A 13,988-nucleotide genomic window follows, 5' to 3' on the forward strand; every position below is an offset into this window, starting at 1 on the left:
ATCTTCTGTCTCTCAGCTGTTTCTACCATTCGCCTGTTTCAAATGACAGTATTTATTTTAAGTTTTCATTTGCATGCCTTTCAACCCCACTCCCACCTTCGCTTTTGTGTCTTCACGCATGCTTTCTCTTTTGCACTACACTTCTGGCACAGCATAGTGAGAGCTCGGAGAACTCTTCCAATCCCCTCACCCAGTGCACCACACAGCTTCGTTTTACGTCTGCATAATCTTTCAGAATGCTGTGCTCTGAGCCAGACTTTGGTGCCACAACACAGCGAGAGCTCATAACAGTCTTTTGCACCCTTACCCGGCGCACCACACTGCTTCCCTACTAAGTGAAAACAATGCTCAACGGTTAGTACACTTCGGCGAATGCCGCACACCCAGTACAGCAGCCAATCAGGTAACTGTCCCCTTGTGGTATCCTTATCTCCTCAAGCCATCTGCAACACTATTTAAATACCATGGCTTGTTTAAACTGTTGAAATAGGTAAGTTCAGTCAGCATAGATAACAAAACGGTACACTATCTAGTGTATTTGTAGCTTTTAGCAACAGCTTTATTCTTTAAGGTATGACTGGAGAATAACTCTAAAAAATGCAGCAATGAGCAACAAACCTGGAAACAACTAACATACCAGCCATAAGGTCGCTGAACGCAAAAAAATCACAGTTTAGGTGAAAACGACCATTCATCTAACACTCTATGAGCAACTAGCGCAGCAGAAAAACAAGATGATGTTGAATAAATGTTTTTCTGATGTTTATTTTTTTCTACATGGTAGTTAATGTCTTGGAGTACTTATAAGACTTAGCGAAATGGTGGACATGGTATATAGAGCCTGTCATTTTCAACGCCAATAGCTAACTTTCAAAAGTGGGAGATGGATTGCATTGTAAATGCTTGTTTTTTTTATAGTATTGCTACTTTCTTAATGTCTATATCAAATAAGCATTTTACTTTCCCCTCCAAAATCTTCGGCAAGTGCCTTTGTATGGTCTTCAATGGTAAACTGATCAGGTTTCAGCTCATGTTCTAAAACCAGAGAGTAAATGAACCAACGATAAGGAAGAAAAAAAAAATCCTTTCATATTTTTTTCTCTTTTATTCTTATTTTTGTATCCCTTCTCTTTCCCCAACAGGACACACTGTATACATTATCCTATTCTAATCATTAATCTATAGACAAGAATATAGTTCCTCATCATAATTTAACCCACTGGGTATTTTGCAATGCAGACCAATGATATATTTAATTTCCAATTCCCTCAGTGCTTTTGTGCGATCCCCCCCTCTTTTACTTGTGGGTACCGCATCCATCACAAAATAGTTCATTTGTTCAGGGTCTTTCTGATGAACTACTTAAAAGAGGCGGTCCATATGGTATCTATGACCCCCATTTCTGATTGCCCCCATATTTTGCTAGACTCTACTATGCACTGGCAATGTGGTGATACCCACATATCTTAAATACAAGTAATATGTATATGACAACACCTTAATAATAAAAGACCTGCATTTCCACGAAAATTGGAGTCTGTATTTCGTTCCTTTGGCTGTGTCCCGGCTGGGCACTGCAGAGGGGTTCGGAGATATATATATATATATATATATATATAACGTAAAAAACCAGAATCCATGCAAATGTTGTGAATTTTAAGCATCATTTTAAATAATCAGAGAAACAATTCATACCAACCTTGCGGACTTGGAATAATTTCCCATCACTGCACAGATCACAGAAACGAGGCAGGAGCATCTGTTCCACAGTATCTCGGCTCATCATGGAAGTCATTTTACAAATAATCTAACACAAAACAAGATAAAACAGAGGATTCGGACAAGGATTACGCGTTTTATATATGGTTTTTCAACAGTTTTTTAATGTTAATTTTTGGTCTGTTTAAATGTTGCTTAGACTTTTTAAAGGAAAGTTAAAGTTAAAAAAAAGTTACTTAACCTGTAACTAGCATTAGTGAGCGACATAATTCAGAGATTCACATTAATATTTTGCTTTATCATGCCGGGAATAATTTACAGATTTTAGATCACAACATTAAATAAATCTATATGATAAACAGTCTAGCAAAGTCATTTGAGCATTTAGTTCTGCTTTAAAGCTGAATAAGCCTGTTTACCACTGCTGACCACCAACCATTAATATCACAGTTGGTGCAATCGTTTCCAAAGAGGATCAACCCTAGACCAATGACCCAATCCAACAGTATTCAACAAATGTAATTATATTAAGGCACCTCACAAACCCAATAACATCCATGTCATATTAGTACTACAGGTTACCGACATTAGCGCTATCATATTTTACCTTTTACCTCTTGTAAGAAATTGGGTTGTTGGATGACTGAGGTGTGAACCTTGGTCAAGCAGAAACTATAATTCTTGTCAACACGAGGCATAAGCCAACCCTAAATTAACCTGGTAGATAAATTACAACAGCACAGGTGCACCACAATTTTTAAACATTTAGTTCACAAGTTTCAATAAATCACGGATAGTGTGGCTCCTCATTTTCATTTCTTTATTTTAATTCAAGGGAAATGAAGCACCATACAGTCATACAGCCGACGCGTTTTGTCCCATACGTAGGGGACTTCTTCAGGGCTTATATAAGTATTTCAAAGTTCCAAGCGAAGATAATAGATGTTGGCTTGGACAAAGTGGCGCCGCAGAGCGAGTGACCGATGATCAAATGGAGTTGAAGTCAGAGCCTCCAAATAGATATATCTGGTCACTATGGTTGTAAGTTCACTGATGGATAAAAAGGGTCCTGGGCCTCAATGACACATATGACAGGACTTCGATCTAACCGTAAATCTATGCAGTAGTAAACTTCAAAAGCACATCCTCTGTGATTGAATATGATGGATAAAGTACCCCAATCGGTATTTGATAAGACCGAGCAGTCCAATGACTTCCAGCAGTATCCACAGCGCTTCCTCCGGCTCAGAGTACTTTGTCCATCATATTCAATCACAGAGGATTTGGTTTTGAAGTTTACTACTGCATAGATTTACGGTTAGATCGAAGTCCTGTCATATAGGTCATTGAGGCCCAGGACCCTTTTTATCCATCAGTGAACTTACAACCATATTGACTAGATATATCTATTTGGAGGCTCTGACTTCAACTCCGTTTGATCATCGGTCACTCGCTCTGCGGCGCTACTTTGTCCAAGCCAACATCTATTATCTTCGCTTGGAACTTCGAAATACTTATATAAGCCCTGAAGCAGTCCCCTTTGTATGGGACGAAACAAGTCAGCTGTATGGCAGTATGGTGCTTCATTTCCCTTGAATTGAAATAAAGAAATGAAAATGAGGAACCACACTATCGATTTATTGAAACTTGTGAACTAAATGTTTAAAAATTGTGCTGCACCTGTGCTGTTGTAATTTATCTACTACGTTCCTTTGGGAACTAGCATGGTTACAGTGGGTGCTCTTCAGTGTGCACACTCACCCTTTCTCACATATCGGGTGCATGTTTTATCAAACTGGGGTCACTTATTGTTAAGTGCTGTGTCTAAGAAGGTTCCACTATACGGTCTCTTTAACTCCTAAATTAACCTGGGTTCGACCCTCTGGTAGCTGGACGTAGAGCAGTCAGACTTAACATACGAGCCATGTGTAAAATGTTTCTGAAACACTTCAAACAATAATAAAGTAAAAATACCACCCAAAGAAAAATGACCCACACCAAAGTAGACAAATAGAGTAATTGTTAATAAGTAAAACAAGACCACAACAACAAAAATCCTATCAATACAAATGGAGATATTAAAGTTTAAAGATTTCAGTGAAAATAGCCCCAAAAAGCACAAAGCTCCAACTGTGGTTATCTGGTCACGCGGGACTGGGACAAAGTCACAAGTTCAGGCCAAATGCGACGGTGCGGGCAGACTACAGGGATCCAGTTAGGCCTGCTGAACAGAGTACCTTAAATCCTCGTTTGCGGAGCTTTGCGAGGGCCCATGATAAAAATGTGTTGCGTACCATCCAGCAAATTGGAAGTCCTTTTAGCAGGATAGCAGTCTTTTTTATCCTACCAGAGAATCTACAGGTCCATAAGTGTACTGAAGAGTTGGTATCTGAGAACTAATATTTATACCTAGTTCTGCCTTTGAAGTGGGAGAAGCTTCTAGAGGATTGCCTTTGAAGTGCACAGGTGTCCTGCCATCTTTGCCCTGGCTCCAGATAGATACCCTGGGTTGTAGTCCTTAGAATGAAGGCCTATTCAAGTGTAAGTGGGCTGTGCCCTGCTCCTCCCTCCCACCCCATCAGTGATGGCCCATTCTGGCACTCCTAAGCTCTCTATTGTGTGCTGCTGTGTAGTAGGAATACACAAAGCCCAACGGTCAACTACACCAAGGCATATGCCCCAGAGACAGGCGGCAGGCACCAACTGGTTAAAGCAGGACAATGTCAAGTTTCTGTGGTTGCTTTGTTCGCCCTAAGTTGGCAGAGTATGCCCAGACGTGCTCACTTTGCCACTGAAATCAAGCTGCCTGGCTGATGAAGGGTGTTACCCAGAAACAGGTCCCAGGATGCTTGTTTCGGCTTCAGGAAAGACCTGGCTTGGCAGTTCGGGCTGGACTGTTCCCATGATGCACAGGGTCAAGACGGATTTGCATATAGCAGAGTCTGAACTGAGGTGGCATATTGAGGTAAAGAATGATGATGGATTCAACCCAGATCTGTGACTGGGGGTGAATGTCTGAAATGTTTCAGCGCTCCGTCCATCATTTCCTTCTGTTTGTCACGTTTCTAAAAGTAGAATTTAAAAAATTGCAATTTACAATCCGACTTCACCTTAAGTTAGGATTTTTCATTACAATTTAAAAGACACCCAACGTGAATGACATACCTCCTCCCATTTGGAAATTACAGTTTAATAAATGTAATACGGTAACTACAATGTTATCCTATGGAACAGGTAGGTCATGCAGTAATGAAAAACTTATTTAAGAGTTTTTTACTACTAGGACATGTCAAACTAAAACGTGCGTGCCCTACTTATTACATACACTTCTCTACCCTCTGGCTGTCCAGGGCCTACCCTAGGGGTGACATATGTATCAAAAAGGAAGGTTTAGGCCTGGCAAAAGGTTTACTTTGCTAGGTCTAAATGACAGTTTCAACCTGTAAATAGAGGCTGCAATGGCAGGCCTTGGACATGTTTAAAATGCTACATAAGTGGTTGGCACAATAGTTGCGGTTGGCCCACTAGTAGCAGTGCCACTTCCCTAGGAGCATACAAGTAAATTAAATATGCCAATTGAGTATAAGCCAACTCTACCATGTTTTAAGGGGAGAGTGTAAGGCCTTTAGATTTGGCTAGCAGTGGAAAAGTGCATAGAATCCTAAAGCGAGTTAAAACTAAATCAGCAACAGGAGTGTTGAAGGAACAAAATTAGGGGGGAACCCGCAAGGATGCCAGGTCTAAAACCTATTTATTATTATTTTTTTAACATAGGAAGGTGTATTTAAGATTTATTCTGTTCACTCTGTGAAAGCACCTAAATAAACTAGCCAAACTTTTTTTTGTAATTATGTTTTTGTTTTACAAATTCTATTATCCTAGAGCTTCCAGCACTTTAAAAAAAAAAAAAAGGAGAACACCGCAACATCATCTTTTTCCTTTCTTCTATGTTATCACATAAACTAGCCTGTTTTATGTTCCAATTCCATGCTTTCAATTCTTAGGCTGTCTGGCTATCTAGAGCATTTTGGTATCGGCATCTGCATTTCCATTCACTTACGTATCTCCCCATTTTGAGTGTCTCTACACTGTTAATTTGTGCTTTATTATGTTGATGCAGTTCTCAATCTGAAAAATACCAGGAAGGGAGACTATGAACAAACTGCATCATCAAACAAGCATTTGCAATGCAATAAGCCTCGCATTACTAAAAGTTTAAGCTATTGCTGTTGCAAACAATAATGCAACGCCAATAGCTCAAACTTTTAGTAATGTGAGACCTATTGCATTGCACATGCTGGTTTGCTTTTGCTGTGCACAATTCATAGCGGATGAAACATGCATATCTACATGCGTCTAAGTGAGATCCTGGACGGTGAGAGGTATACATGCCTGTGTAATCGCGGCACCCGCGCTTTACTTTTAATGTTAAAAGTAAAGCGTCTATGCCGCGATTATACCAAAAGTAAGAAATAGATGTTTTTTCTATTTCTTTACCTTTGGTATAATTGCGGCACCCTCGCTTTACTTATAACATTAAAAGTAAAGCGCGGGTGCTGCGATTACACCAAAAGTAAAGAAATAGGAAAAATAATCTATTTCTTTACCTTTGGTATAATCGGGGCACCAAGTGTGTAATAGATACCAATAGGCCGTGGGCAGAGCAATACGCCCACCTTTGGCCAATAGCGTGCAGTCTTTCATTAAAAGACGCCCGCTAAGGCCAATGGGGTAGCTGAAATTCCTAGGTCAGCTCAGATTCCCTGTTTCTCACCCACAAAATGTCTCGTGCTACGCGAGCACTGCTAGGCGCGAGACCTAAAAACAGAGCAAAGATCAAGGTGAATATCCCAGCCTTCAGAAAGACGTTTATTTTTTCTAAAACACATACACAGGTGCTCTGTGTGACTATTGATGAGGTAGCAGTAGTGGATGGAGCTCGCATGGCGTTTTTCCAAAGAAAGGAGGGCTACAAAATTATTTAAGGTAATAGAAATCTCTCTTCAGATGCTTTCAGGCAGATGACAAACAATTTGGGAAGGAGAGAGAGTAAGAGCAGACGGAAGAATGAGGTTGCATGTAACAATTCCATCTCCAAGTGGTTTGCTATAATATTTATAATTCTTAGACTTGTAAGCACACCCCCTAGCAAAGAGTAATGGGAAGGCCAAGAGACCATAGAACTAGGAATAAAGTTAAAAAAAAAGAATTCAGAAGCTTTCAGAAGGATAAGATAATGGACCGGCTAGCAAAGCTGCTGTGCAATAAGAGTCAGGACGCAAGTATTTACAAAGGTTTGATCAGTTTCCCGGGATCAACTCTGCAAATGTAATCTAATATCTGTGAAGCAGTACCTGCTGTCGCTAACACTGAATGGTCCTATACCAATCTAATAAAGCAGAAGAAAAACATTTCGGCATGAAAAACTTGGCAAACTCTTCTGAAAGGCTGGAGACTTCCTAAATAACGCAAAGGCTCAGGACAACGAAAAACATGCATTCTGCTCACTTGTCTACTTTATCTGAACGATGCAGACTTAAGTCTACAAATCACTTCAAAAAATAAAATAAAAGGCCCAACCAATTCCTAAAGTACTATATTTGACGTTTAGAGGAAACCAATTTCTTATACACGGTCAAGGGTTATGTTAAAAAAAAAAACAATGCTTGAACTTGTTATTGACTTTAGGTCAAGTTTGGGTTTAATTTAATAAATTATAAAGCGCCCGAATCACCCTAAGGGTTATCTCCGTTCTAGAGCAGTACAAGTACAGAGCCAGCAGAGTTAATCAGCAAAAAGTTCAGTATTAAGGATTTTCCTAGAAATCAAAAGATAAATACATCTTCAAAGAGTGAGAGGCAGTTGATTCCATAACAGAGGGGCTATTTATGAAAAGGCTTTACCTCCTATACGGGATTTCTTGAAGTGAGGAATGGTAAGGAGATATTTCTCTCCAAGGCTTAGGACCCTGCCTGACTGATAGGGGATAAGCTTCTCAGCTAAGTAACTTGGTCCTTTGCCATTTAAGGCTTTATGTACTGTGCAGAAAACGTTGAACTTAATTCTCTGGCGAATGGGAAGCCAATGAAGTTGTTGTAGGAGTGGGAGGAAGGCCGTTCTAGGGGGTATATTTGTGACAAGCCGCACCACCATATTCTGTATTACAGTAGTTTCTTTAGTAATGACTCATTTCATTTCATAAACTTTATTCGATTGTTTATAAAAACATCATAAAAGTATACAGATTAAAACATTGCACACAAGTTTTTCAACAGGGGAAGTACATATCATAACATTGCTTAATAGGTAGAACATAGACTGGCAGCAGTAATTATAATGAACATGTTATTGGAAAACCATACTTTTTCTTGCAGTAATAGATTTTAAAATAAAGGTTGCGGTAAAAAAACATAAATCCGGAGTGGCAAGTGAGAATAAAAATTTCATAGCATTTCCAGTGGTAGACACAGTATTTCTTAAACAATGGTTTAAGATAAAAGATACGCAGGGATTTATAAAAGGGACAGATTAGCAAGAAATGCAGAGTACTTTACTTAGTTAATCTGTCACAAGGACAGGGGGTGGCAGAATACATTTTCATCCTTGGAAATGCCACCAGGTTATGTACGATGCCAAGTCTTAATCTTGAGAGGACAAATTGATGGGACCGTCTGCTAATAACTTTGAGGTACATGGGTAGACCAAGCCCTTCATCTTTGTTAGAGAAATAAAAAGCGTGAGTTGAGTGATCTCTAGTTTCAATTTTACTCTTATTATATTTGTCCCTCAAGAATTCACCTTTAACCTCCTGTTTGGATAGGGTAATTACACTTGTTAGGTCTTTGCGTACATTCATATCATAAAGTTCATTAAAGGTTGAGATCACATACTTTAACCATGGGATTTTGAAGACTTTATCCAAGTGCAGACAGTCTTCAATTATTTCCTTGGTAAAGCTGGTTTCATCCTTGGTCCAAATAGATCTCCACACCATTAGGGGTCTCAATCCAATTAGGTCAGATATATAGTCCAACCCTAGTTCTTTGTGGGTTAGGTCGGTGGATGCCGAGGATGGAAGGCAAAGTAGTCGTTTTAGGAATAGATTTTCCAATATTTGCAGGTCCCTTGGAGTCCAATGTCCCCAAACCCCTGAACCATATAGTGCTATAGAAGCACATCTGTGTCTATAAATGTTCAGCATATCTGGTATACGTCGACTTCCCAGTTTTGTGGCAAAACGAAGAACACCTAAAGAGGCCTTCCCCATCCTTGCTTTTACATTATGTTGTTCTGGGGTCCAAGACCCTCCGTTATTAAAGGTAATGCCCAGATAGCAGAAATTATCCACAACCTCAATAAGATTTTCCTTGAAATAAAAAGGTTTAAGATGGTTTACCTTCTTACCGCATGCCATAATAAATGTTTTTGAGTTAATAATTTTAAGTTTCTTCCCCTGTATAAAGTCATAAAAACAGTTCATGAGTTTCTGGAGGCCTATTGGGGTTCTTGAAAGTAGAACAGTATCATCGGCGTAAAGCAAAACCGGAATAGATTGACCTCCTGCTTGCGGGGCGTCGGCTTGGACGTTTTTTAATTCCAGCTCTATTGAATTGATAAAAAGGGAAAAGAGCAGCGGGGCCAGCACGCAGCCCTGTCTAATACCAGATTTGACCTTGATCTCTCTTGTACATTCCCCCTCTGGTCCGTAGCGAATCTGGGCAGGTAAGTTGGAATAAAGTCTTGCTAGGAAGTGAATGATGGCAGTAGGTGCGCCCATGTCAAGTAGGGTTGACCATAACAAAGTATGGTCGACCAAATCAAAGGCACTAGAAAGGTCCTCAAAACATAGGAACAGAGAACCCTGTTTGGCCTTAGTGTATTTTCCTATTAGGAGATCTAAATTAATACACTGTTCTATGGTGCCAATACCCTTTCTGAAGCCGTATTGAGAGGCTGCGAGAATATTATTGCCTTCGGCCCATTCTTCTAAACGTAGCAATAGTACCCTGCTCATTAGCTGCGAACAAAAGAGCGTTACAATAGTCCAGACTACTGCGGACCAGTGCCTGAACCATGGTTTTACATATAGCTAGTGGAAGGAGGGAAGCGCCTTGAGACCCTCTGGGTATGTAGCGCGCTATATAAATTTATTGACTTGACTATGCAAACAACGCATCATACGGAAGCAGGTCCCAGAGGTACCCACAACTTGGTCCTTCATAGACCGGGTCTAACCTAAATACACACCTACGTTTTTTACACCCCTCTTAGGGATAGGGGCTGTGCCCAAATACACCGGCCACCAATCTGTGGACCGGAGTATATTGGCATTACCAAAGAGCATAATCTCAGTCTTTCCAGCATTTAGCTGGAGGTAGTCATCCGTCATCCATGACGAAATACCTTTCATGCCCATTGCCCTCCATAAAACGAGATTTTATGGTTAGGGAACTTTTATTAAAGGTTAAGAGAAGTTGGGTATCATCCGCATAAGAAATGGGAACAAAACCAAATTGTCTCACAATCTTTGCAAGGAGGGGCCACATACATGTTGGACAGCTTAGTGCTCAGACAAAAACCCTTTAAGAATGACCAGTGATCACATACTTAAACCCACAATACATCTGCACACATAGTATTTTGTTCCTCATTGAATGCAGTTGTGTCTGTTTGTGCCTGTGAATTAAAGTACAACATTCTTTTTAGAACAACTAGCTAGCACCTACTTTCCACCCACAGGGGAGGTCAATGGCTCATATGAATCTACAATCAGACAAGCTGCAAACAGTAATGTTGGGTTAAAGTATGAACAGATGACTATGTTGCCACCTTACAAATATCAGTGGGAGGTTGCTAAGGATAACTAAGCATATTTTTTGCATGTTGAATGTGCCAAAGTTGTCTGTCTGTGCTTGCATAGAAAACATGAATGCACAGTACAGTTATCTGACAATGCCCGCTTTAGAAAGGTGTGCTGGTTCAAATAAGACAAACAACCGCTGTGCCTAAAGCCCGCTCTGGGTTATTTATTACATTAGTACTCACTTCGATTTCCTGTGAATGTAGAGATCTTTGTGATCTGTTTGGAGGATTTTTCAAAAAGGTTGGAGGTTGAATAGCTTGACTGACGTTAAAAGTTAGATGATCTTTGGGGGGAGTCTCAGATGTGTATGCAAGACCACTTTGTCTTTATGGTCCTGAACAAAAGGCATTCCATGAAGAGCACCTGAAGTACCCAAAGAAACAACTGAGACCAAGAATACAACTTTCTCTTTCCACGCATGTGGTGAACTGAAATTCAGTGGTTCAAAAGGTGTATCCATAAGTCTGGTTAAGCAAATGTTGAAATCCCATGTAGGCCCACAGGATGCTCTAGATTGGATGAATGCTTTAATGACTGGGATATACCAAGCATTACCTAACTGAATAGACGTGTAGGATAGGACTGCCTCCTTAAGAGAATATAGATAACGGACAATACTCAAAGTTGCAGTGAGTGGATCTACAGAGGAACATTTACAGTAAAGAAGACAGTGTTTCCAAATAAAGAAGAAAGAGTTTCCAATTTGCTGTATGGAAAGTTTGTGTTGTGGGTGTTGTCTTCTTTTAAGAGTAAGTACACATTCTGAAGGAAGGTTAAGATATTCACAATCAACAACTTAGGAGGTGAAGGTCAGGTTCATTATTACGAATTGGAGAATTAAATTTGTATGTTCGTTGTTAACCTATTTAAGCATGCCTTGAGCTTGCAGTGAAGTTGTATGGCATATCTAGCAAATAAGTGCACCAGGACCTCTCCACCATTGTTGGTGCAACTAAAATCATTGTCAAGCGTGCTAGTCATTGCTTTTTAGCAACTCCAAGGACAAGTGGTAGAGGCAAAAAAGTGAAAATAAATATCCCTGATTAGTTAATCAACTGTATATGTGCCCCAGCTGTGAAAGAAAAAGTAGGGAATTTTGGGAATGAGAGCGCATAAGGTAGTGTGGGTGAGAGTGAAGGAGTGGTAGAGAGAAGGAGTACGAGAGAGAGAGGGGTGTGAGAATTAGTGAGAGAGTATATGTGGTTTGGTGTTTGTTCTCTTACTGTTCCTACTAAGCACGTCTGCAAATACATAGTCTATTCTAGGCAGGAGTTCATTGAGAAGGTGGGTATGAAATTGAAGAGCCAGTGCCACTTATGTCTGCACCTCGTGAAACGAGCGAGGACCCGCCTGCTTCTGAATATAGTCACAATGTTTTTGAACAGCATAACATTCTTGCCATGTAAGTGCAGATTAAATGGTAGTCAAGGACAAAAACACGGATTGTAATCCCAACACATTGATGTCGTGGATTTGTCTCATTATGCTAATTTCTCCTAGTCTCTGAAATGTTACATATGGGAGTCCCAACCTTGAAGGGAAAGTTTGTGGTGAGTGTGACGGAGACTGGAAATATATAGCTGCCTATTGTGAAATTGTGTATGTCTACCATATCAGCCAGTGCTTTAGCAGAGGCGACAACCAAACTAGACTGGATTCTCCCAATCCTCAGATGCTTGCACTTACCAAGTCACCAAACTCGCAAAGGGCATATTTGAAGTGTAAATTAGGGACTAACTCTACGCAACGTCATCCCCATTCTCAATGTGCGAGATTGTGGAGTCTAGAAAAGTGATACCAGTCTCCGAAAAGCTGCTTTCTTTTCCAGTTAGGAAGGCTTGAGCTACTTAGGTACTGCGTGTTAAACTAAGATAATTGTTGGATCTGGGGGAGTGTGGCAGGTGGGATTTCAGGACCTTGATGGTAAACCCTTATTGATTAAGTCAAGAAAATGTTTTCTGTGTACAAGACCAAATTGCTGAGCTGTATTTTCCTTTGCTAACCAACTGTCCATGTAAAGGTAAAAAGAAGCTCCCTGGGAGTGGAGGTTAGCCTCCACCAGGTAAGGTTTATTCAGCATCTCATTACATGATCGGCAGCACAGGCAGGAACCTTCAACTGCCCTACAATGCTGGAATATACATTTCAAACATGTACCACATTCTAATTCTAAATAAGGAACACAGAGCAATAGAACCCAACACATCTCCCCCGTACAATATGTAAAGAATGACTGCCTATAAATAATCACTGATAACTAAATAATCGCTCTGCAAAAAAGAAAAAAACGATTCTACATGTATATACAAACATCAAGTTTAGTCTTAAAAATTACTATTCAATTCAAAATATAATCCGGTAACTTTAATGAAAGACTTGTATTCATGCACAATTTCATTCAAAGTAACCTCAGAAACTACCATAAGTTTCGGCTCAAAACCTACAGGATTATGTTGCATTCAAACAATAGATACTTGATTCTTGTTCCAACACTTTCAAATCAACCAATATTACTGAATATTTATTTACACAAACCACCTCGTTAGATATTGAAAATCAGGAAGATTTTTTTTTTTACTCTCCTGAATGAAACTTTCACCCCCACATAATGTTCTTCCTTAACATTAAGTGCTCTGCTCTCAGTTCAATCTAAACCATTCACTATTGATGACTGTATGTTTTCTTTAATTCACTGCTACTTGAATGCTATAATGAAGTAGTAATGTGCAACTCCTAAGAAGTAAACTGAGGGGCATTATCTATGACAATCTCCACGGAATCCCCTCTCAGAAGAACTTTCTCAAAACATCCTCCACCACAGAAGAGGCCATTTTTATTCAAAAAGCCATTTCCAACCACCCAGAATAATAAACTACCACAATGACATACTTAACATGCCCATTGCTTACCACCAAAGGACCAATTATGTCAATATCCAATTTAGACCATGCATTCTAAGGAACAGCAATCATAGGACTGGATATTGTAACCTCTGTTATATCCTATGCAAAACATGATTTTCATTCCAGCATATATTGCTCTATACGCTGGTCCACACCCGTCCACCAAAACAACTCTCACATTTTCCTTAAGGAAATAGGTACCATCAAAAGATCAGAACTGTGAAGCAATCCACCCACCACTGATATCTCAGATTCAGTTTTCCTAACACCATCAACAAGATTATCATTCGGTTTCCCTCTAGGCCAACCTTCACTGACATATTTCATTACTTCTATCAATGTGGTATCTTGACTCAAAGCAACTAACGATTCTGACTTCTGAAATGGCATTGTTAATGATGTATGTTAACACACTAACAACTATGTCTTCTTCCTCCATCATGCTCATTCTCTAATCCTCATCGTTTGAATTCACTGGTAATCTCAACAATTTGCTATCATAT

General features: G+C 39.8%; 1 protein-coding gene across 2 annotated transcripts in view; it reads right to left on the reverse strand.

Moving 5' to 3' along the window:
• LOC147706079 (serine/threonine-protein phosphatase 4 regulatory subunit 1-like) overlaps positions 1–13,988 on the reverse strand; it is a 342,243-nt gene that overhangs the window by 143,374 nt on the left and 184,881 nt on the right. For both annotated transcript variants that reach the window (XM_086932523.1, XM_086932522.1), the window contains one exon: positions 1,700–1,807. In XM_086932523.1, the coding sequence (XP_086788649.1) occupies positions 1,700–1,807 (108 nt within the window). The remainder of the gene's footprint in view (positions 1–1,699; positions 1,808–13,988) is intronic.

Source organism: Lissotriton vulgaris, chromosome 7 (assembly GCF_964263255.1).
Source record: "Lissotriton vulgaris chromosome 7, aLisVul1.2, whole genome shotgun sequence".
NCBI lineage: Eukaryota > Metazoa > Chordata > Amphibia > Caudata > Salamandridae > Lissotriton > Lissotriton vulgaris.